Source organism: Erpetoichthys calabaricus, chromosome 11 (assembly GCF_900747795.2).
Source record: "Erpetoichthys calabaricus chromosome 11, fErpCal1.3, whole genome shotgun sequence".
Lineage (NCBI taxonomy): Eukaryota > Metazoa > Chordata > Cladistia > Polypteriformes > Polypteridae > Erpetoichthys > Erpetoichthys calabaricus.
This window is the reverse complement of record NC_041404.2, coordinates 125,483,454-125,510,502: the sequence shown is the minus strand read 5'-3', so window position 1 is coordinate 125,510,502 and position 27,049 is coordinate 125,483,454. Positions and strand designations below refer to the sequence as shown.

Here is a 27,049-nt window from a genome sequence, read left to right as displayed (position 1 = left end):
AAAATGTGGAAAAAGTGATGTGCTGTGAATACTTTCCAGATGCACTGTATATTTTTCTATTTTGCATTTGTCTTGTTATTTCATTTAATACAATTAATCAGTTTAATTTTACATACCTGCTTTTCTGTTGTGCTTATATTTACACTGTCGATTGTGGGGAAAAGTTTAATTTGTTAGAGGTACGGCTTGATAGTTAGATTCAAACTCAGTAAATTATCCAGGCCACAGGTCTTGGAGGTGTAGCTGCAGGCTGGGTAAGGGGTCGGCCGTTACAATATATAAGGCCAAATCATAGCTGTCCATACATTCAGTGCCATATACATCATTTCTCTATATGGCAAATACACACAGTATATTATCAGATAGCAACTCAAATGAGGGGCTTCGCTAGTCCTGACTACTGGGTTTACAGTCAACCAAAACAGAAAATATGTCCTAGGTCAAGGTATAGAAAATTTCCACAAATCTTCCTGAAAGGTGCTCTTAAGAATTAATCGGTAATTATAGATGACTTAGACAGGGACTGAAATATAGTGGTAACTACAGAAGATTTCTCAGCTCTAGGGATTAAATAACTGACCTTGGGGAATGTAGAGTAATTTGGAACATATAGATTAAGCAACAGCTTCCTAATAGGAGGAAGGAAGAAGCAGTAGAGGCATAACCAAAGGGGAAAACTGCACTGACATATTAGAAGGACAAATATTTTAATAAAGTTTTCTTTGACATACAGACCCATGATTTTTGTTTGTTTGTTTTGATATTTATTGTTCTCACCTTATTGTAAAAAGAATCACAAAAACTCTTTCTGAAAATTATATGATGATTGTAACCATAACACATAAAAAATGTACTTGTGTACATAAGCATTTAAGAAAGACATCATTGGTTTTTCCATGTTATAAGAGCCAGTCTTAAAAAGTTAATGTTAAGGTTAATTAAATTCACATACTGTAAGTGTATGCTTAATTTCAATAGAATATCAGTTTGTCATCATTACTGAGATTATGGTATAAACTTTTACCTCCTATAAATTAACATGAACTAGAACTTTCTTAGCTAGAACTTTAAAAACTAAGTGTTAATTAAGTTAGTTTGAAAACAGTCTTACTACTAGAAGCATAGTCAGTTGGATTAGTTTACAAATAGAACACTGGCATACAGTTTTCTGACCGTGCTGACAGTTCTACACGTAATACGACTGTATCACCAAACTTAGAGAGAAATGAAACAAGATAAATAAGCCTTAAACAGAACTTTTCTTTTCATTGTAATATCAATTTTCATTTTTTTGTGTAAACTGTTTTACTTTGAATTTACTAAAATTTTTAAAACGAAGTTATTTGGATTGTGTAATTATTTGAAAATGAATCATACTTTTGCCTGAACTGTCCTAGCAAGTAAGCTAAAAGCTGTAGAACTCTGGTAATTTTGAACAAAATCAGTTACACTTGTTTTAAATGCAACTACCAACATGTAATGTTTCATTAATCTATTAGACAGTATTGATGTAACATCATATTAGGCAAACCAAAAGAAGCTCACCTTTACTATGGGACATGGCATAGAGAAGACACAAAACAAAAAGGGCATAGTAGTCATCTGCTGTGCAGTCCAGTGCATTATACACCATATCTAGAAATGGTCTTAGAATAAGAAAAATAATATTAAGTCAGATTTGGAAATAATATATAAATACATATATTTGAAAGAATCAAAATAGTGTTAATGCTTTTAGTTACACAACTTAAAGTAAAAATAAAAACAGGCATTGCAAACCAGTTACTTGACTACATAGTCTTCCCTTACTGTCCTGGAAAATATAATATTAACCAGTTAGTTACTTTTCCAGTATGCAGTATACAACAAGACTTAAGACAACTATTAATATTTTATATAAGCAAATGATCATTTTTGAGATACTTATAGTGCACTCAGCAAACAATTTAATCTTATGCAATACTATACACTTTGTTTTTAAAAAAATAATATTTATTGAAGAAAAGAAAACCTGTTTTTAATCTTTATTTGCAAGATATAATATAATACCTATGATCTTAAAGTGCTCAAATGTTCTAAACGTTAACTACAAACACAACAGACTGGATAAATATCTAATTCCCTGAGCAAGGTGAACACTGAGAACATTTTTATGTCCATTTTATATTATTAAGGTATCTAACTCTACCAAACAGAACAAAGTGCAGGTTATGTGGTTGTGCTACTGGGAAACTTCTGCCAATTTCTATTTTCCAGATCTTCTTTATTTAAAAGCACATGTACAAATTGAAATACCTCATTATTTTCTGTCTGATAAAAAGCATTTATAAGTATTCTACAAATTTTTATGGTTGATTTTGCTCCTGGTACCTGCTTCTCTGGACCTCTGCTACAGCAGCAGCTGCTGCTGTCTTCTCTTCATCTGTTGTGTTCAGCTCTGTTAGCCCCATCATTTCGAACATCTTGCATCTCTCCATAATTACCATCTCAATTTCTAGAATATTAAAACATAATATTTTAATATTTTGAAATGAGCTACCCAGCTAAAGCAAGGTGAGGTATAAAATCAGCCACTGTGCTTGTTATAAATAGTTTATGATTGGCACAAAAAAATATCCATAAAAACTCACTAGTTGGAGTAAGAACAAGGCAGAGCAATGCCACTACAAGCACTGCACTCAACAAATTTGAGAAGGCCAAATACACTTAATTCTCCTTAGGGGCAAATATACAAAGAAGACTGTAATCCCTCACATCCCCTGTCCCTGCGGAACATATTCAGAGTAGGAAACAGACCATACCAGAGTGAGAAATTTGATTGTAAATCCAATGCTGTTTGTTCAGTTGAATTTTAATATACAATATCTAATTGGAAATTCTCAAGTATTCTCATAGGCTGTAGCTTCTTACCAGCCAGCCAAGAAGTTGTAGCAAGTCGCATTTCCCAGACCTTTAGGTCCAACTTGCACATGGGATACATGTATTAATATATAACTTAACAGCAATTCCATTTTTTATACTCCTGTGAGATGCGATATATTTGCACCAGTGCTTCATCAATTCCTGGAAAGATTTCATGTACACATCTTTTGTTACCGTGCTTAGAACCTCTTTGGAACAATGAAAATCTGGTCAGCCCACCCAACCCCCAAAGAAATTCCACGTGATATCTGTATAGAAATTTCCTTCTAGACTGCGTGGTTTGAGTGTGACATTTTTTACTGGATTTCTTCAACAGTAGAAATGTTCTTCCCTCCAGTCTCAACTTTAATTTGGGGAACAAAAAGAATTCACAGGGAGCAAGATCTGGAGAATCTGAGGGGTGCAAAGCAACAACCACATTGTTTCCAGTGAAAATCAACTGACAGTGCAGTGTTTGCAAAATGAGGTTTTCTGTATGCCACTGCCCTAGATGTTTTTTTCCTGATGCTTTCCCGCAGTTGCCTCAGCTGTTCAATATAATGTCGCTGGTTAACAGTATGTTCACAAGGAACATACTCTTTATTAATAAGTCTATCAATGCTGAAAAACACAATCAGGGTATTGATGAAAAAATACCAAAGTCATGTGCATGATTATGAAATAAATATCAGACTTATGTTGACTACTTAACAAGACTATAGGTATATAATATGTAGCAGCATATTTGAGACCTATATCATACTGCCATGCTTTTCACTGATTCCAGCAATATTTGGTTTCCCAATCATATATTACGACACATTGTCTGTCTCTGTGTTCTTGCTCCAGAAAAGTGAGTTAGGAAGATTAATAGATGGACAGACAATTGTCTGTTATCTTTTTGGGGTTGTTCCATTCTCAAAAGAAGGGATTGCATGTTATTAATAGTGTACTATATAGAGCACAGAATCAATAGTTTATATAAATGAGTTTTCGGCATGTCAGTTGCACTTTTCTTAGATATATTAATATTTTGGTGTTTAGTTCAGTAACAGAATAAGCTGTTATAAAATAAAATGTTAAACACAAAGCTATGCCAGAGTTACCCGCAGGACTCTGTTACGATAATCTAATTATCAAGTATTCTGTGTTCAAATATTCCGAGTATAAGAAGTTGATCCTCTTCCAATAAATACATTTTTTAGGGGTTCATTAAAAAAAAACCTCTGAATATTGTGCTTGAAATTGATTATCTTTGTAACTGAATATTGAGAAAGCAAAAGTTAAAAACAAGCAAATGCAGATGTGAATAACAAAGAAGGTAGTTTAGAAGACTGTCACTTGTGAGATAGCTGATCCATCAGAAATGAAAAACTGTTGAGTCAGAAAAAAGGTAACAGTTTTAAGGGGATTGACTTATTTTAGGCTTACAGCTTAGTAGAAAAAAAGATTATTATTTATTTATTTTATTTTTTTTTTTTTTTTTACAAATTTAAATGTTCTGACTCCAAAAAGTAAAAGAGCATTTTTCTTCTTGGAACCTACTTAACAGTTTATTTGCAAGGTTTTGGAGTAATTTAATTTTACAAATACCAAAACAATAATTAATGAATAACATGAAGTAAATTATTGATTTTTAAGTTTAAACATCTTAATAAGGATGAGAACATGGTTTGCTGACAACAATCATAATGAGAATATCTTTCAAAAGTGTAGGCTGATGGTTCAGTTAAAGTGTTAAAACCAAACAAATCTTTCCATAATTAATAACACCCTGTATTAAAGGTATAGAGGATGCAATTATTATAAAATGTTTAAATATAAGCTGTCTCACTCTTTTTAATCATTGTGGCATTAGTCCCCAACCTGATCAGATGAAGTCTACTAAATATTTATTATATACAAGTGTCAGGTACTCAATGTACTTTCCAGTTCACAACTAATGCTTTTAAACTGCTATTACATTCCAAACAGCTTGACTGTACAGAGTATACTTTTACTTCAAAAACAAAATATGATTTAAATTTAGTCATGCTTTTCAAATTATTAGTTCTAATACCCTGCACAAGTCAGAATGCTATTCATACTGTCATGGTACTACAATGTTTTGGGGTTTATTTTACAAAAGTAAAATTTACTTCTATATTTTGTTTGTCTATAAATTATAATAATTAAAATATATTAATCTTCTGTGCTAGCATGCTCACCCTCTGTATCCCCGCTTGTCTTGTTGCTCTTTGAACTTGATTCTGTAACTTTAGCCTTCTCAGTATCATCTGGACAATCTTCGGGGCCTTTTTCTTCCTCATCTTCTTCTCCAACATTCTTGTAGTTTGGCCTCCGTGGCATTCTCTTTTTTCCTCTTTGACGATTTATTTCCAAAGATCTTTCTAAACTCTCTGCAGGTTTTGTGAACCGCCTGACACTTGAATTAATCTGATGAAGAAAAAAAAAATGAAATTGAAAATGGATATATTTTTCGGTTAAAATATTTACAAAATTTTTTTCTTGACTCTAAATGTTGTCACACTTGTGCACATGGGAGGCAGCTAAAGGGCTCAAAAGAACGTAATTCCTGGTCAGACCAGGGGGTGGCAGAGTGCACTAATCCTTTCTCTTATCTCTCCGCAGACCAAATCCGGGAAATTCTGCCTGGCTCTATGTGATATCCCGTATAGTGGGAAAGTGGCCCCAGCCTACACTCTGGACATCTCACAGTTTATGAACCGAACAGGATCAGTGGAGAGATGATACACAGAGAAAAATTGAAGGGTGAATGGTGCAAGTTTATTAACAAGAGTACTGTACAACAAAAAAATGCAGCAGTGTCAGGCGGGCTCTGAGGCACAGTCCTTCAGCACTGACACTTCTTCAGAAATAAATAAAAACAAAAAAAGGAAAAATATGGTGTATTTACAAAAACAGTGCACTCCTACAAAAACTATACACACACTCCAACAATTAAGGTAGTCTTCCTTTATCTCTGGCTCAAGAATCTCCTCCAACAGGAAAAGAAAAAAAAAATGCACAAGAACAAAAATAAGTGTGTGTATATACAAAAAGAAAAAAAACAATTGCACCAAACCCAAAATCATCCCAGCACCAAATAAGTATGCATACCTCCAACAAATCTTTATCACTAGGAGATATATAACTATATATACAAAAGAATATTTACAAAACCGCCAAAATCACAACTGCTCCTCTAATAGCTCAGCAGTGCTTAATCCTACCTCACCTTTAGGTCCACTGACGACCCCTGTTGGCCAGCAACTCCTTAAATATAATCAGCAAGATTATCCAGCCAATCTGCCACCCCATCTAACAAACGCACCTAACCAGGCAGACGCTGGCACGTTCACGACACGCGCCGCAACATGCCCTTTTGCATTTGCAGCCACTTCCATTTATACGGGAGGCTGCCTCAAACCTTTTTTGTTGTGTCAAGGCTTGTTTATTTACCACAATGTTCATAAATGTTATTCAAGGTAACATCAATACGAATTTGAGTAGCATACTACAAGGATGGTAATGAAAAATACATTAAGAAGGAAAAATGGCAGTTTCCTCAAACTACATAATAACTACCACCAATATCTAATAAAAACTGGCCTACAAAACTGGAAGCTTACTGTTTTGAATGAGGAATTTTTGTTTTACTCCCAGAAAGTGTTGCTAGCTTTATTTGCCTATTGATGCACCCATTTGTTTGTCAATCAGTTTTTTTTTCCACTAGAGTATTATGTAAAGAGTGGTATATCCTAGAAGAATTTGGCACAGTTATGATATAAACTCTGTACAGAATTTTAGTTCCTCTCAATGCATTTTCACTGATACTAAGTCTGATTAGTCTAAACTGCACATTTTTTAAATGTGCAAAGAAAACAAACCTCTCTCAGAGAAGAATGTCATAAAAAACTCAATACAGAAAGTAACTGAGCCAAACGTTTAACCTAGGTCCATGAAGATGTGAGGAAGAAACATTAATAATTGCACCAAAGGATGACCATAATGTGTATATTGATTAATAATAACACAAGCAGCTAAGAATATTATTTGATTGTATCATCAACACTCAAAACAGATAATTGTAAAAACAGTAAAACAGATCTTAGCAAAACCAAGGCTCTAGAATACAGTTCGGTCCATAAATATTTGTACAGAGACAACTTTTTTCTGATTTTGGTTCTGTACATTACCACAATGAATTTTAAATGAAACAACTCAGATGCAGTTGAAGTGCAGACTTTCAGCTTTAATTCAGTGTGGTGAACAAAATGATTCATAAAAATGTGAGGCAACTAAAGCATTTTTTTAACATAATCCCTTCATTTCAGGGGTTCAAAAGTAATTGGACAATTGACTCAAAGGCTATTTCATGGGCAGGTGTGGGCAAGTCTGTCGTTATGTCATTATCAATTAAGCAGATAAAAGGCCTGGAGTTGATCTGAGGTGTGGTGCTTGCATGTGGAAGATTTTGCTGTGAACAGACAACATGCGGTCAAAGGAGCCATCCTTAAGCTGCGAAAACAGAAAAAACCCATCCGAGAAATTGCTACAATATTACGAGTGGCAAAATCTACAGTTTGGTACATCCTGAGAAAGAAAGCAAGCACTGGTGAACTCAGCAACGCAAAAAGACCTGGATGTCCACGGAAGACAACAGTGGTGGATGATTGCAGAATCATTTCCATAGTGAAGAAAAACCCCTTCACAACAGCCAACCAAGTGAACAACACTCTCCAGGGTATAGGCGTATCGATATCCAAGTCTACCATAAAGAGAAGACTGCATGAAAGTAATACAGAGGGTGCACTGCAAGGTGCAAGGCACTCATAAGCCTCAAGAATAGAAAGGCTAGATTGGACTTTGCTAAAGAACATCTAAAAAAGCCAGCATAGTTCTAGAAAAACATTCTTTGGACAGATGAAACCAAGATCAACCTCTACCAGAATGATGGCAAGAAAAAAGTATGGAGAAGGCGTGGAACAGCTCATTATCCAAAGCATGCCACATCATCTGTAAAACACGGTGGAGGCAGTATGATGGCTTGGGCGTGCATGGCTGCCAGTAGCACTGGGACACTAGTGTTTATTGATGACGTGACACAGGACAGAAGCAGCTGAATGAATTCTGAGGTGTTCAGAGACATCTACTGTCTGCTCAAATCCAGCTAAATGCAGTCAAATTGATTGGGCGGCGTTTCATGATACAGATGGACAATGACCCAAAACATACAGCCAAAGCAACCCAGGAGTTTATTAAAGCAAAGAAGTAGAAAAGTCTTGAATGAATTCACTTGATCTTAACCCAATTGAGCATGCATTTCACTTGTTGAAGACTAAACTTCAGACAGAAAGGCCCACAAACAAACAGCAACTGAAAGCCGCTGCAGTAAAGGCCTGGCAGGGCATTAAAAAGGAGGAAACCCAGCATCTGGTGATGCCCATGAGTTCAGGACTTCAGGCTGTCATTGCCAGCAAAAGGTTTTCAACCAAGTATTAGAAATGAACATTTTATTTCCAGTTATTTAATTTGTCCAATTACTTTTGAGCCCCTGAAATGAAGGGATTGTGTTAAAAAAATGCTTTAGTTGCCTCACATTTTTATGCAATCGTTTTGTTCACCCCACTGAATTAAAGCTGAAAGTCTGCACTTCAACTGCATCTGAGTTGTTTCATTTAAAATTCATTGTGGTAATGTACAGAACCAAAATTAGAAAAAAGTTGTCTCTGTCCAAATATTTATGGACCTAACTTTATAACTAAAATAAGCTGTTTCACTACAACTGTGGATAACGTAATTGGATCAGGTCAAATGTACTTATAAGACAGTTGATGAGGGTGGTAAAGGTTGCACAAGTAATGGAAAATGCATTTAAGCTATTCATTCAAAATCAGTAGTTCATCATAAAATGATAACATCTCAGTACTCTATAATTGCATAGTGGCAGCCTTCTCAAGAAAAATTTTCAGTTGTGTGCAATTTACATTGGAAGAAACCACCTGAAATAAGAAAATAACCCTTCATCTCTGGAATACTGGAGATTGTTAAAATGCTCTTTACTATTAGCCCAAAGACTGCAGAATGTGAACACACATCTTAAGGCCTTAAACTCTTTTTTGTTTTTTTAACATGAGGACCCACTTAATGGCCCAGGCATGACAAAGTTTAATGTAGCTGTATATATACTGCAGATCACTGGCCATGGCCAAGTAAAGGTGTATGACAGTTTAAAAGATGTAATGCACTTCAGGTCAAACTGATGATGTTTCTGTCAGAGAAACTAATTGGTGGGGTCTAAAATAAAATTTGAGAATACAGTATTAATGCTGAATTTCAGCTCATTTTTCATAATATATTTTTGTGTACATTGAAAAAAGACCACACATCCACATGACCTAATACTTTAAAAATCATTTAATTCCAAGATGATAATTGTGTGTGATAGAAGAGTGCTATGTACCATGTACAGCAAAACCTTATAAAAAAACATTACTGTAAAAAGTTGCAGGTAATGTATATAAGGCTGGACTACTAGGTTTGCAAAGCTGCTAGCCCAGTAAAATACCATATGTGTTTACAGTCTGTCCACCCCTGAATAGGGTTTTTCCCCAATACAGTCTGACATTAACTGTATGCTGAAAAAATCCTAAATACAGTTGCCCCTCTGCATTGGTTAGGATTAAGGGGTAAAAGATCCCCATGAATGATCAAAATTTGCAAATAATACTTGGGACCTTCTAAAAGGGTGGGGGGATGTCAAAAAGCGAGCAAGTGAGCACGAGCTCAAAAAAAGAAAGAGCCTACAAGGATGGCTAAAGCAAAACCAGCAAAAACCAGCAAAACCAAGGAGCTGGTGGTGGATTTTAGGAGGACCAGACCCCTCATGGACCCCGTGATCATCAGAGGTGACTGTGTGCAGAGGGTGCAGACCTATAAATACCTGGGAGTGCAGCTGGATGATAAATTGGACTGGACTGCCAATACTGATGCTCTGTGTAAGAAAGGACAGAGCCGACTATACTTCCTTAGAAGGCTGGCGTCCTTCAACATATGCAATAAGATGCTGCAGATGTTCTATCAGACGGTTGTGGCGAGTGCCCTCTTTGTACGTGGTGGTGTGCTGGGGAGGCAGCATAAAGAGGAAGGACGCCTCACAACTGGATAAACTGGTGAGGAAGGCAGGCTCTATTGTAGGCATGGAGCTGGACAGTTTGACATCCGTGGCAGAGCAACGGGCACTGAGCAGGCTCCTGTCAGTAATGGAGAATCCACTGCATCCACTGAATAGTATCATCTCCAGACAGAGGAGCAACTTCAGCAACAGACTGCTGTCACTTTCCTGCTCCACTGACAGACTAAGGAGATCATTCCTCCCCCACACTATGTGACTCTTCAATTCCACCCGGGGGGGTAAACGTTAACATTATTCAAAGTTATTGTCTGTCTGTATACCTGCATTGTTATCACTCTAAATTATTTAATTTAATATTGTTTTCTATTAGTATATATACTGCTGCTGGAGTATGTGAATTTCCCCTTGGGATTAATAAAGTATCTATCTATCTATCTATCTATAGCTCCGTGCAGCTTTTGGTAGACAAGAGTGTGAACTAGTGAGAACAAACAAGAGTGCAGAGCGCAAACCGGCTCAGAGTACATGTTTGGATCAAACAAATAACTAAGGGAGCAGTGAAAGCAGAAGGTAGCTGGCATATATCCCACAATGAATGATATAGTATGCATTTACATTAATGAGTACTAAGTAACACTAATATTTATATATTATATGATTTTATTTGATACAAATCATTTTCAGTATTGTTTATATATTTTTGCATAGCACAGCATTTGCCAGTTACTGTGATCTTTTGGCAAGATTCAAAAATATTCCCATTTAATTAAACGAAACTGCAAATATCAAATTTGCAAATCTGGAGGGGCAAATGTACCAGCTAAAATTTTTATTTTTATTTGAAAATTAGTTTCTGCTACTGTTAATTTGGCACTATTGTGGCTTTGAGGTGACAATGCAAGTGGAAGTACCATTCTACTGTGCTTTTCCCAGCTTTGAATCTCGTTAATTTGTGAAGCTAAGGGTCTCTCCTGAACACAAACTATACATAGACCTAAGTGTATACTTGGCTTAAAAAAGCCTTATTTGGCCCTGACAGCCCTTTGGGAAAGCAGAATCATGTTAGAAAAGCCAAACATTTCTAACCACTCCTTAATCTCCTTCTGCTTGAATCAGTACCTGTAATGGTACCTATTTATCTACGCATACAAAATTTAAAGGACTGTTTTGTCTATCACACAAAAAGCCTTTGAAGCTTGATCTTGGTCTCAACTGACATCTTATGCTGTGCCATGATTCGGGACATAACATGCACATCCTCCAACACAACACAGACCAGGAAGGCGACTGGACCACAACTTGCCACATCTCTGAGCTGTCAACTACGGCCGAGCTATCATGCTGCAGCTCTGACATGAAAATAACCTCGGCAACAGAAGACCAAAACAATAATTTTAGCAGAGTAACTGGGAGTGCTGGCTTATCACCTGCTCAGTCTTGACAAAAAACTGCGGACAGGTGCTGATGGTGATCAGTGTTACAAAGGCAGGCTGCTCCTCTTTATTGCTCATGTGAGTCCGACACTTTTACACCTTAACAAAGTCCTTACTGCCCTCTTCTCACAAACAACACAACAGTACCATTAATAGTGTAACCAGTTTTCCTGTATTTCCGGATGGCCACATTCACAAATGAAATGCAGTGCACAAACGCATCTGGTTTTCTAATGGTGGGTTGTGTTTAGCCAAACTGCATTTACAAAAGACACCCCCCCCCCCCCAGTTTCATCTAGACCACTTTCTGAGAAATGTACGAGTCCAAGAGTGGCTAATGCACTCTTGCAAATCACTACCTATTATGATGTTATATTTGACATAATCTACGCAGTGAGATTCAGCCCACTGCTTTTCAGTGGCTAAAAGTAATAACTAACTTCTTTTTTTTTTTTGGTTGATACATATTTATTCAAACCCACTGTGTAATTAGTCAGTACTAGTTTAATGCTTTGATGTCAAAATTTTTTACCAGTTTATGGCTTTGAATGAATACACTATAAATTGCCTTTATAACATTTATGAATGCTGCTGTTGGTGATGTCCTTTACTACTCTCCTACTGCAAATACCTTCCTCGGTCTATGCACCTCATCGTTTACTGATAGAAAACAAGCTGAACATGAACACTAACTACCAACACAGACAAACCACCACAAGTTAAAAAGTACTTCTTCAACGCCATTATAACACAGAAGAAGAAGTCCCATTAAGAAAGCTTTTTTGTTTAACATTTCATCACATTCTTGAATTATGTCTTTGTGTTTTCCATGCTTTTTTCATTTTTTCACTGAAGCAAAAAGCTTTCTTTTTGGACTTCCACATTACACTGCCTCTATATACATTTTCCATTCCCTTTTATTTGAGAACTAGATGAATAAATACACAGTATCAAGTGCTCCTTATCTTTGCTGTTTATGAGAGCCTTTATTAATCCCCCCCCCCCCCCACCGGGATATGGTGCCTATGTGTTGAAAATTCATATTTATGTTTTTCATTATGTTGGTGGACTTCACACTTTTCAATTCCCTTTCATTTGAGGGTCATAGGTCTGTGTACTTGAGGGTAAACACTATGACACTGAGTAAAGCTGTGGCAATGTACCTAAAATGCCTGAAAAAAGTACAATTAGGAAAAAAATGAAGATTTTAGATACATGGCGTGCACACAGGCAAAGTGCCTTTGCTTTACTATTTGTTCGAGGCAGATGGTGATTAAACAGTTGAAAACACCGCTATGAGTGACTGTATACCATTGGGGTGCATCATGCCACCACTGTCCCTCTCACTCACATTGGCACAGAATCTGACCATCACATGTAATCCAGCTCTATTCTTTTATCATCCAATACCATAATGATGATGATGGACATAATAATCTCTCAGATATTAATGAATCTATGACAAATACTGATGATTTGCTAAATGAGAAAGTCAAACCATATACATAATTCTGCTGGCATACTCTTGGGCATACCACATGATCTGTGGTTATTCATAGTTATCTTGGAAAACATTCCCAGACAACACAGACTTAAGCTATGCACTCAGAATAATTAGGTAATTAGCACTGACCTTTCCCTCTAAGTGGACGTGTATGTGCAGTCTAGTTTAACAAACATTATTATGGAATCACCAGAATTTGCTGGAACCAAAGTCAAAGACTTTCAGTTTCTTTCATTATGTCTCACATGCAGCAGTAGTAGTATTGTCACAAATATTAAGTATAGTGAATACATGTCCACTTGTGGATGCAATTCTCCACAGTCCACTGTTTTTTGTTTGTTATGCCACCAAGTACATAAAAATGCACTTTAACACCAAACTGATAGTCTGCACCGTAAGTATTTTCAGAGCACCGGTTCTAATAAAATTCATATCCATACTTTAATACAAACCTGCAGTCCATCAAAGCAAATATATTCATGTTTTAAGCCTCCCATCTCATTTGAAGAAGTCCCATTAAAAAAATAAAAATAAATGAAAATGCATAACTAAGAAGTAATATTTGTACAATGTAAAATACAGTGTCCATTTAATTAAGATGTACACCATGAATGTATCCATTTAACTGGATAAATGATTTTTAGTGCCCAAACATTCTTATCACTTTGTAAAAAGAATTAAAAGACTGTTAAAAAATGTGGGAAATAAAAGAAACATCTAAATGATTTAGAAGAAGGACTAGAAAAGGCAAGTTACAACCAAGGTATAAGTTCCATTGTGAAGGTGTATTTATATGCTGTCTTGAATCTGCTTAGACATTGCCCTTGGGCGTATTCTAGTCTTGCTGTTGCTTTGTGACTACAATTATCTAGGAACTAAATTAATATTTTTTTGATTAATTTCCCTTTTTATTTAAAGATACCATTGGCATTCATTTATTGCTCAGTTACTGAATCTCACATTAGTTTCTAGTTGTGTTCGCCACATAATTGGCACTGTTACGGTACATTTTTTTAAACTTCACAATGCCCTGCACCTTCCAGTAACTAATTATAAAAAAAAAAAAGAGAGTAATTTTTATAATGTAACTAGCCATAAATGTTGTCCATACTTGGCTTATGTTTTTTGAGTTCATGTATTATTTCAATTGTAGGTAAACAGAATGTAGACTTTATGTGCCCTAAACTAAAAGACACTGTTTTTTATAGAATAATAATGATCTGAGCCGTCTACCCAGCATGCCTATAGTAAACTAGGATATTAAATGCTTCATTAACTTAACTATACAAGCTTTGAACCCATTTAGTGTCTTATTAAATAATAATTAAATAATCATTTAATTGCTTCCAGCTTTGCAAAATGTAAAACTGCCAGGCTGTATGACTTCTCACACCTACACTAATAAGGGAGAAGAAAAAACACCATACAACTATAAGGACAGTGAGTTTTGAATGCTATTTTTCATTACCATAAAACAGGAAATTGTTTTTTATTCGAGTTTTTGCATCAAACACTGGCTTAGCACTTTGCACAATTCGTGTGTATCCTACAAAAGTTCTCTTTAATTTTGAAAAATCTACATTCATAAAATTCTAAACAGACCTAAATCAAACAACACTTGCTTAAAAGCCTCATTAGTTTGAAAATGAGACAGACATTATCTCTTGTTTTTAGAAATCATCAACTTACAGAACCATTTCCTTGTATTACATTATGCAGTGTTTCAAAGAAACCTTTCACTTAAAAAACAAAGGCAAGCAATACTAAGTAATACTCAGCAAACATTTTCCCCTTAGCAAAGGTAAAACTTGCTTGTGTCAATTAATTACACAATGCACCATTCATTGTGAACATCACCTTATTAAATTTATTGAAAGCAGCTCAATAGTAGAAGAATTGTAAATATTTTAATGCTACTGCAATACAGTTTGCAGGTAACTGCAAAATTGGCTTACGGTCAAAGAGAAAGTTAGTGGTTACTCCTGTCCTGAGATCTTTAGTGTAAATGTTCACCCACTAAGTCACATTACCTGCTTTTATTGGCTCTGAATAGTGGTATGGAAGTACAAAATCTTCACGCCAGACCATTTCTCCATTAGGAAAAAAACAGCAAAAACACAAAATTAAGAGACATGGTACAAGATTTTAAAAGTATATGTGACAGTATAAAATTTTGAAGGACCCCAATCGAAGTTTTTCAAACAGGGGTATTGTTAAATTGCTTTCTCAGAAAAGTCACCAAAGCTTTTGAAGCTTTAGATTTTGAAGTGTCAATGAGGCATAACTGTAGGCTCAAGATGACAGTTTCAGTTTAATTCTAGTGGGGAGAATTAGACCACAAAAAACCTTTTTTCCTCTTATATGCACACAACAGAGTGACATTTCATCAAAGGAGGGGTCCTCACATGAAACTTTGAAAGGCACAAGTATAGCATTAACAGTATTCACAGGTACGCTAAGAAACATTGGCTGTACTCTAAGTTGAAACTGAAAGAGCACTGCTCAACATAAAGAGAACATGCAGCAGATAGCTTCTGGGTATGGTAATTGAATCATGATGTTTTAACTGTAAAACTGCATACCGTGATGCTTCGAAGTTATACTAAAAGCAGAACTTACAAATCAAGCATAGCACCAAGTAGTTAAACATGTTGTTCTCAATAGAGTCAAAAATGTGATCAGAATCTGACTCAAGCTTTGTGTGTAACGATGCATAAAGTTGAGCTGTCGCAGAAGCAATTTTTTCCCTATTTTTTATGCAGAGCTATAACATGTAATATGAATGACCAATCATAGACAACTACACATCATTAGAATGTGCTGAAACTTAGCTATCCAATGATAATAAGCATTTCACTGTATGTGGCCTGAAGTAGGTGACATCTCTGATAAATGCAGATTCACTCAGGTGACGCACTGCTCGCCTTGGGGTATACGTGTGCAAACCACATATTTTAATAATGAAAGAGTGTAGGCAACATGGAAATGTACAATTTTTTTTTTTTTTTGAAAGAAGACACCCTTGGGTATGTAAAAATACCATAATTGCTTTTGATTGACTTGTGTGTATACTGCAACACAGACAAACAACTGAAATATGTCTGTGTCTTGCTGGTGGGATACCATAAGTGGATACTACACTATTATAGCACAATCTACTCTAGGTCAGGGAAAATTATTTAAATATTTACAAATGTGTAAGATGACACTATTATAAAAAAGGAAGTACAAGTCTCTGTAAAATGTTTTTTTAAGTATTGTAGCTGTTAATTTAACCATGTGAGGCATAACAATCAAAGGAGCCTAGTTCATCAATTACCAGTCTTCTGAATTTGTCTGCCCTAGGGTTGTCATGATATCAAAATTTCAAACTTTGATACGATACTAAGAAAAATTTGAAATTCGACACCATTTTTGATACCCAATACAGTATATAATGTAACTCAATAAAAAATGTTTTTAAATAAATTGTAATCCTGAATGCATTAAAATTTTTGCATTGATGAAACAAAAATATTAGAAATGTTACTCATTATAAATACTTAAAGTAGTGCTATATTTTGTAAAAGTTTAGAGTAAAGTTCTATAAACAATAAAAAGAAGTTTAAATTCACATAATAGTTTTTTTTTTACATTGATGAAAACAAACAGCTATCAAGGTAGTAAAATGAAATGCTACAAATGTCATTAAATGTTAATCAAATAAATAGTGCAATCTTTTATAAACAGTATACATAAAAATATTAAAACAAACATTAAATAAACATTCAAGTAAAATGAACATTAATGTGGTCTTTTGTAAAGAGTTCTTCAGAAAAGTAACACATAAACAGATCTCTAACACTACAATGGACATGGTATTTTTGTGTAAGAAAACCTGAAAACTGATATCTTTGCAACAGCCAAAGTTTTTGTAAGAAAGACTAGCAAGTCAATGTGTTCTTCCATGAGGCTGTGGCTTGCTTTTGCCTTAACGTACTAAATATAAGCTATGAAACACAGCTGGAAGTATATGAGGTCATGGACTGTTTATGCAATGGAGGACATTATATAGTAAATGTGATGACATATAATTTTAAAATAGTGCGTAATAAAATAAAGTAACAGGCTATGGCAGCAGACTTTGCAGCAAGGGTTTAAAAACTAAGTGAGCAACAGAACCCCTACTACTCAACTTGCCTCTGAATGAGTACCACAGAATAAAACAACCTCCCCTGTCTTGATGTGTTCAACTTTTAGCTGGCTATAAAAAAACATTTTAACAAGTAGGAAAAAAAAAAAAAAAAAATCACATCTCCACTTCAAAGGCAACTGATCCAGATGCCACTATGGCATTCCTCTTTGACAATTAAGTATGCTGCTGAAAGCTCTCAAGTTGCCATCTTATTAACACCTGTGAGGAAATGGGACTGCAACTCGAGCCATGCCAATTCTTAGTCCACAAATCTCAATTGTCAAAAGCCAGAGTCAACCAGAAGTGCATTTGTAATGTACGCTGTAGAATAAATACCATGAAAAATGAAAAGTAATTTAAAATGTTAAAAATCAATACTTACTGAAATTGATACTTTAGACAACCTTAGTCTACCCTATTCACTGCTGCAATACAGCTGATGGGGAATATTTTAAGAAGGGGTTTTAAACAAAGGTAAACACAATAAATAGTTATTTGTTTACTTAATATATTAGTTGATTTTCTGATAATCATAACAGGGAGAACTACATAAATACCTGCTTTAAGCGGTAAAATTAATCTTTCCACAGTAAAATAAACTCTGCTATTTTTAGTTCTGTATGAATATCATAAACTTCAATAAATCAGACCTTAGCTGTTTTCTTCACCCTTTACTACAATATGTTTGAGTTTGGGGGAGCAAATACATATTTGAAGCAAAAACCACTGCAGCTTCTGTGTAGTTAAACTGAAAATGTTCTAAACTAAGTGAAAAAATGGCTTTCTACAGACCAAGTGAAATCTTTAGGATTTTATGATTTTCATTGTGATACACAAAGGACAGCAACATAACAAAGGCTAAGGTGACAGGGACAACTAATGTAGGCATTGTCTGGCAGTTTTAACCAAGTCACTATTAACTAGGTCAAAGGTATGGTGTCTTTTTTGCTACTTTTACCCTAGGTGACAAACACTGTTAACTGTTGCGGTTTTTCTGAAGCAAATTACTAGGTAAGCATTTTACTTGAAAGGTAAAGAGACAGAGGTGCTTATGTACTCATAGACAAAGGTTGTAGAGCAACACAGTTGTATTCTCATTGCATAATCAAAACAGTTCAGGTAAATGTATCCAAGCAACAAAAAGTGCAAAGAGATTTTTAATGTAAGTAATTATGTTACATGTCTAAATAGTTTATTAACATATATTTGATTCTGTTTGATATACATGCCATCTGTAGAAACCCTACAATGTACTGCCAAATTTGCAAAAATTATCATTAAGGTAAACAAAGGAAGCAATCAGCTGGGGAAAAATAAGGAAGCTATGTTTTATAAGGGTTAAATAAGACCTATGCATGTAGGCAAAATGACTTCAGAATGAAAATATTGTATATTTAAATGTAAAAACTGATCTCTTCCAAATTCCAAACAATTTATCTAGTATTCTAATGATAGACAAAGTGTTTGTTTGTACAAAGTGTGCAAGAGGAGTACAGGATAGTGACATATTATGTTTAAATTTAGGTATTGGCAATAAAGTTGTTTTAGAGTAAGATGGGAAATTCTACTCCTTCAGTGACATATTGGGTTCAGACTAAAAGGTGCATGGAAAAATTCCAGGAGCTGCCTTTCACTCTGTCATCTAAAGAAGTGTATGTGGCATTGAAGGGAAGGGTTTATGCAAGCCATGTGATAAGTAGTATGCTGGATGAGAGTGAAATGTGGCCTGTAAAGTTAGAACATGAAGCAATGTCGATGCATCATCAAGTGTCATGAAATGGCAGAAAGACTTTGTATATAGGCAATGGGTGTTATACAGATGAAAAACAGGCAGAGGTGGCGTGGGCATGTGGAGCAAAGGGCATAGGATGATAGGGTGAAGAAATGCACCAAGATGTGGAGGGGATAAGGCCCAGAGAGAGGCTGAAGAAGATGTAGTAGGAGGGTCTGTTGAGTGAGTGAAAGGAGGAAAAATAAAAGAAGGCTGTTAAACGTGAGTTATTGTGATGATGGAGAGGATTTATACTAAATACAGCAAATAAACTGAATAAATTTGCAGGTTAACTAGGTGAGCCCCTAAGCTAACACCCCAAAATTAAAAAAGACCCTAAAGATACATGTAGGCAGACAATGTGGTATAGTGCCTACGATAATGAACTTTTCCACAAGACATCAGGTGTAATCCCACTTTAAGTGTAACCATGAACGTGTCACTTGCTCCAGGTGTAGAAAATATGTCAGTAAGATTTTTAAATGAAGATTTAAGACTTTGGTGGAATGCATCTATTAATCCTGCTTTGCTCATGATAGAGTATATGGTATGGAGCACCAGGGTGGCAGGCATGAAGAATGATGTGGTGCAAAGTGCGATCTGATCAAGAGTTCATGGGTCTCTACCTTACTGACTTGTAGTCATTGTGACCTCACAGGGGAGATTATTACTTTGATGTGGTGCATGGCACAGTGCACTACGGAGAATGTTATCAAGAATAGTGCTTCATCATCATTGATCACTTTCCAAAGTACTAACAGATTTGCAAGATGGCACAAAGTATTTGTGGACAACCAGTCAGCACAATTCATCACCCGAACCCCACTCACGACAGTTCCTGGTTGAACAAAAAGTACATACCCTGGAATAGGAGATAAAAAAAAAAAAAAAGCACCAGGAGTTATGAAAGTGCCTGGTTCCTGAAAAAAGTCACTGTGGTGCAAAAGCACCTATTGATTCCCAGATGCACACTGTTATTACCAAAGTAATTAGGGTAAATTATTTTCCCAATTGTATAAAAATAACAACAAAATATTTGAATAATGCTGTAAACTGGGAGAATTCAGTCAGAGGAATGTTTTCAGAATCTGGCCTGGATGCAGGAATAGTGGCTTCATTATGAACCTGCAGTCTATGGAACAGAAGAGAGATTAACAGCTTCCAAAAGACTGAGATTAACTGATAATGGTACAAACAAAAGATTGTATTAAGGATTGATATTACTGGACGGTCACTGCTTATGCCATTAGAAATAAAATAAAGAACACCTAAAATATGTACTGCTGATTGGAATGCGGTAGATTGATTTTTTCCAATAGAAAAGAGAGATCCTTTTGTTAAGAGATGCTTTAAATTCAAAGAGACAATTAATTCAAAAAAGATAATTACTAAAATCTTACTGAGAATAAATGGTTAAAATGTTATCCTCAACTGTTTAAAAATCACTAAAGAAGAGAGGCAGAAAATAAAAACAACTTGCCAAAAGACAGAAAAGGAAAAAAAACTTGTAACTATTGAATAAAAATAATTTTAACCTAGGTATATGGGAAAAACTTGCACAAACAAAGATGACTGTGAAAATATATCTTTTGCAGAAATGTATACATTAATTTGTATGGCAAGAATAAACATGAAAATAAATTCGAAAACAAGTACAATAATAATTTACATTCACTTTTTTATAAACTTTTTTGTTACTTTCCCTTCTTTGTAAACATACGCCTGTTATTTTGTCACTGACATATATAACATCAGTACATTTCAGATCCCATCGCAATGTCTCACCAAAGCACCTGCGCTGAAGACGTGAGCCAAAGATTGTGCAAGATAAAAGCAAGTTTGCAATTGTTTTTGTTCTCTCTTTCATCCTGATTAATAATATGGTGACTTGATTAAAAAGGAACATAAAAAACAAACTAAACAAATACCAGTAAGTGTAGGCACGTTTGCAGGTTAAGACATCCTAGGGATGCCAGTCACAAAGAGTCGATGCAGACTTCATTCCTCCAATGCACTATTAAATAAACATAACTAAGTTATAAAGAAGCTTTCTTCAGTTGTTATAGGATGGGATTGTGTTGTTATGTATGACCACCTACAAACCATAACTTCAAATACTTTATGTTAGGGTGATCAACTCTCACACCTTTAAAATAAAGTATCAATGTAAAATGTAGTTATTTTGTACTGGAAAAAGCATCACATATGCAGTGATTCATTGTGAAGGACAGCTATGACAGAAAACACAGGTAGAGCCATGAAACTTCACAAAACATTAATCAAACCTAGAGTTCAAGCTGTACTTCTTATAACAACACTGCTGCCTATATAAAAATAAGGCACATATAATTATTTGCTTTTCATTCATAAACATTTTACTAGCTTAAGTTTTAACATGATATAAACATTTCTACATTAACATCTTAGAGTTGTTATGCTTAGCAACACAAAAAGTAGGGTACATTATCACTGAAAAATAAGAAAGCCACATTCTTTTCCAAGTACATCTAATGTGATAAAGTAAGCATATGTGTGGAGTAAAGGACTAAAAGTGAGAGACCTGGTGTTTAGGCTGAATATATAGCTTCTCACAAAAGAAGCTTGTAGTGAAAAACGGCCTTTTATAGAATGTCTTCTGCTACAATAAAGTGCTGCAAAAACAAAAATGTATTCCAAACATACTATAAGTACACAACTATTTTGCTGTCAATGCAAGATGAATGAAACAAATCAAGATCTCTTTATAACTGCAAAAACAAGTAAAGGAGGTCACTTAAGAATATTAATTTAGTAAAGCTTGCTGTTGTATATTAGTTGCTTTGTATTTGATTTCTGTAACACACAGAATTGAAAGTTGCAACATAAAAATAACCTGATCTATACAAATTTAGATTTTGATTTGGATTAAATGGAAAATTAAATATCCTCAATAACCAGACTACAGAATAATCTAGGCAGATTTGCCTTGATTGATCAATTAGCTATGGAATTACAAAGTCCTGCGGCATAAAAATTAGTTGTCTTCTTAATTAACATCTATTAAACATACATTCAAGGACACCATAGTTTTCCTACTAAAACAAAACAATCCAACACAGTACATGAATTTGGTTCACAGAAATGAAAACTCTCGATTCCTTTTATTAAATGAAAAAACAATCTGTTCCCAGAATATACTTTTCATTGAAATGAAAGTCAGTTTTAGCCGAAATTCACGTGGCCACAACATTATGCGGGCTCCAACCACTTAATCCTCTCCAGATGTCTTTCACTTCTCCTTAACTTTATCAAGATGTATGCATTTTTCATTCTACATACAGGAAGCTCTCAAAGTCAAAACTATGATCATCAAACTTCACCCCCAATTAACTGATCTATGGTTGGGCACTTTGTACCTTTAAATTCTATGATTACAAATGTATTAGCATGGTATCCTTTGTTTCAAAGGCACTATCAATTGCACATTCTAAGAAGTGAGTTTAGTGATTGCCACTCAAAGCAGAATGCACTCTTAATATGTCTGTTTAGTATAATGAATATATATATACAGTACACATGCATACATATTGTAAATATACACCCACACACAGCAGAAAAAAAAACTGCTAATTTTTTTTCATTAATAGGTATGTATCAAGGTAAAAAGCCATGTTAAACAGTTTCTCTGATGTTACTTTCTGCAGATTCCTAAAAAGGCTGGGACACACATGAATGGCTTTAGGAGTCCATGGCAATACAAGTCTTTAAAGTGACACTAGTATAATAGCTAATCTTATTTTTCTTTTCACTAGACAAATGCTTTACTTTCACATTTGCATTTCTCTGTTATTTAAAGAAAGAAATGCAGTCACGAAAAGTATTTACTCTGCCTAAAATATTCACTTCATTTAAATTCACGTGATCTTGCTCGATTATCCCTGCTGCACACCACAGTGTATTTAAATACACTTAAAACAGCACTTCTGGTTTTAGCATGTGTGTGCTCTGCTGGTAACAGAGAAACATCTATGACAGTAAATATTTTGCTTATTACGGGAAAGAGAAAGTAGGTTAGAAGGCACTTAAAGACAGGTAGCGTAGTAACAACGTTATCAGTACTGATCAGGAAACAAATGGGGTCTCTGGCTGCTGATGAGGAAGGAAGAAAAAACCAAACCATAGCCATGGTTAAATAAAACTTTATCCTACATACCAAATTTTCCAAAAATAAATAAATAAATAAACACAAAGGTCAAAGAGCTGTAATACATTTCCCCTCACTCAAGTTCCTTAGCATCATTCTGGCTTTACTTCAGAAAAAAAGTAATTATTGTACACAGCACCTATGCCAGGTAAAACATCCATATAAAAATCTTAACAGTCCTAAAATTAATTACAATGTTTCAAATGGCAAGCAAAATTAATCTGATTTAAAAAAAATGCAACACAGAATTAAAAATACTTTCCCATATTTTAAAAGCATATCTAAGTAATAATTTGTGTGTAATAAGGAGTTCAACAATAAAGGCACACCGTTGAGGTATATGAAATACAGACTACTGGAAGAAAACCAGTATTTTTTAATTTTATTAAAATAAAAAAAAATCTTTTATTTTTTATTAATAAAAGACACTGTGGTGCTGTGTATTGTATTGTAACATTTGCAGCAAATACTGAGGCATTAGTCTCCTCTCACTTGCTGGGAAGGTATTCACAAGGATAATCCAACTAAACCTCCAGAACCAACATATGAAGACCAGCAGGAAAGAGTAGTCCAGGTTCCACCCAAAATGTAGCTGCTGCAACCAAATATTCACTCTCAAGCAACTGATGGGAAAGCGTTCTTTGATGTCTGTCTACTGCAGGAGAACTACAGCGGACCTAATAGCTAAGTCTGAATTCGAAACAACATCACAAATGAATTCCCAATCCAAAGCAAAGTCCACCAAGGCTGTGTCGTCTCACCTTTGCTGTTCAACACAGTCACTGATGCCATTATGCGAGAAGTGTTTGTTGGCCCGTGTGGGGTCAAATATGATGAAAACCACCATCTAGCATATCTAATGTTTGCAGATAACAACAGTGCTGTACTCACAGGTGATGATGCCGAGGCCACAGACAGCAGTACAACATTGTGAATGTTGCTCACCCATATGGCCTCAACATCAATGCCGAAAAAAATGGCTCACCATCCTCCGTCTCTCTCAATGGAGTCCAAATAAAACAAGTCCATTTGTTTAAGTACCTTGGATCACTCCTTCAAGAAAAAAAATTAGAGACTGCAGAAGTACTCCATAGAATTGGATTGGTGGCAGCTACCTTTGGATTGCTGAACTACTGCTTGTGGAAATGAAAAAAACATCTCAAAATGCACAAAAGTGCAAATGTGTAGAGCACTAATACTGCCTATCATGCTCTATAGAGCTAAAACATAGACCCTGTTGATGGAAGCGCTCAACAAATTGGAGGTTTTCTAAATATGATGCCTCCAATGAATTTTGGAAATCAGACAGCTTCACTGCTTCAGAAATGAATCCATTCAATTGAACAGCTGTGAACAACCAACATTCAACAAAGAAATACAACAGAGGTGGTTAAGTTGGTTTGGTCACGTTTGCAGAATGGACAAACATCGCTTTGCAAACAAATAGAGGACTACCTACACAACCGTAGTGTCCGCCTAGCAGATGTAAAACAAATAATGCAAGACCGCCCTTCCTGAAAGAAAGTGATTCAAGATGTCCACTGGCTACAATAGATATGTAAATTGGCCAAATTTGAGAAAATCTGAATACACTGTATGCCCTGCAAAGAACTGATGTGTCATCCATAGTTTAAGCCTACCTTGTACCTGATAATATATCCTCTGGTTCCTTATAGCAAAGCAATGGAAAAGGTGAGTGGAAAAATTGAAAAATTACATAGAAAGATGAAGCTTTCACGAAATTAACCAAAAGAAGAGAATTAAAAATAAACCAGGAATATAACTTAAAGCAACAGAAATCACTGGTACTACATATAAACAGTCTAGCATTAAATGGGAAAAAGAAAAAAGGATTAGAAGATAACATATGCATTGATAAGACAGCACAGAAGAATCAGATTCAGTACTGTAACATACACATTCACTGACAGACACAAAGTGTTACGGAAAGTAAAAGCTACAATGGAGACCGAGTGAAGGAGCTGTGTAATGTGAAGCAACGATGACCAATAAATAATGTCATTATGATATGTGATTTAAATGATTATGCAGACATATGACGACATATAAAAAGCACATTTTGGGAAATACAGGAAATAAACATTTTACCTGTTCAGAATAGTAAGCAGCAGCTTATTTAATGTCAACAATAGAACAAAAAATACAAAACTGGTGGTGTATAAACTTAATTTTCAATGTAATTTTAAAAAAAAAATAAAGTGTCAAAATATAAGCAATATGTAAATTAAAAAAAAATCAAAAATATTTAATGTAACTCTGAATGAAATAACTGTACTTTTCAATATGACAAGGTTTTATATAATACTATATACAGTGGGAATAAAGAAAATATTACAAAAAGGACACTTTACTACATCAGTATCATAGTAGACATCATCAGGACAAGTTCATTATAGTCATCGCCATCATCTTCATTTTTGTCAACTTTGCTAACAAAACATTTCAACTAATCTTAAGCCAGCCTGTTAGCTACTGTACATTAACCAATTCATAAACCATCACTGAAGAGAATAACCATTACTTACTATAAGCAGATATTCAATGGTTCACCCATTGTTGTCGCAAAACAACACATTTCTTAATGTTTTCATTGACTTTCATGAAATCAACAGCAAAACTAAAGCTTATGACTCTCATCCTGATGCTATTATGTGGGAAATCGCTGCAAGTTTTGCATAACATTAAAGGTATTTTGCAAATATTCACTTCTAATGTTGAGTAAATGTAATTTTATTTTTCAATCAATGGTGGATTGACCACTTTAACAGTTATAGCCTGTCGTCTTAGTGGTTGTGTACTATCTTTGGTATTTGCAGTATCTTGTTATGCAAATGAAAGCAAAAAAAAGTTAGTGTTTAATAACAATGATAAGCTGAAGCTGGACTGGTCTACTAACACAGGAGCAGAGCAGACTGAGGTTTTTTTTTTTATATAAATTAGATGGTGTTCCTTATAATGAGAGTAGTAACATCTTTTGCATGTTCTACAACTCTGTTATAGCCAGTGTATATTCTATGCTGTAGTGTGCTGGGCCAGTACCATCACTTGAACACAGGCCTGTTCTCTGATAATTTTTAATGTAAACTTGGTTATTTTCTGAATTGAAAAACAACACCAAAGATTTTAATAAAATAGAGACAGACTGACCAGAGACTTCTACAGAGTATACCAAAGGAAAAAAGATTCACTTCAGGACTGAAGTGAAAAGCTTGAATTATCATGCATTTTATGAAATGGGTTTCAGAGTCTTTGATTTGCTTTACCCATTTCGTTTACTTTAATGATATGAAATAACATGTACATAATCTACACATAAAATATTATTTAAATTTCCCCATTAAACTTGTCAATGCAGTGCAATTATGAAATATTGAATAAGCTTTTAGGTCTTTAATTTTGTTCTCTTTAAAACTAGGTACAATTAAAACATATTACAAAGTAACAATAACAAGTGATACATTAAAGTTAACATTCTACCATACAATTATAATCTTGCTGTGCCATCAAATGAAGTTATCACAATGATCTCTGAAACAGTTAGACCACAGATACAGTCTTGTATTTCCACTAACACCTACTGAGTTCATAAATAACTTTATATGTCTAGCTTGAATGTCACTACAGCTTAAATATCACAAGACATGTATATAAACACACACACACAAACTTAGTCATGCAATGTTAGGCTGTTAGAAAACAAACATTTGGTTATTATTCTTTAACAGAAAAATATTTCTTCATATAGCATGAATCTTTATCTGTTTCTCATTAATTCTGAGCCCCTTTGATGATTTTTGCTTCAGTGTAAGGTGTGGACATCAATCAATCATCACTTCATATTGCACCCTTCAAATGGTGGGGGATATACTAAACTGAAGGAGAAAATCATTTTATGGCTATGTTTTTTTTTTTTCCTTCAATTCT

At 34.8% G+C, this 27,049-nt stretch overlaps 1 protein-coding gene across 4 annotated transcripts in view; it reads right to left on the bottom strand.

The window, feature by feature from the left end:
* clec16a (C-type lectin domain containing 16A) overlaps nt 1-27,049 on the bottom strand; it is a 226,728-nt gene that overhangs the window by 146,968 nt on the left and 52,711 nt on the right. For all 4 annotated transcript variants that reach the window (XM_051933606.1, XM_051933607.1, XM_051933608.1 and 1 more), the window contains exons 10-12: nt 5,109-5,337; nt 2,371-2,494; nt 1,546-1,646 (exon numbers count right to left, since the gene is read on the bottom strand). In XM_051933606.1, coding sequence (XP_051789566.1) covers nt 1,546-1,646; nt 2,371-2,494; nt 5,109-5,337 — 454 coding nt within the window. The remainder of the gene's footprint in view (nt 1-1,545; nt 1,647-2,370; nt 2,495-5,108; nt 5,338-27,049) is intronic.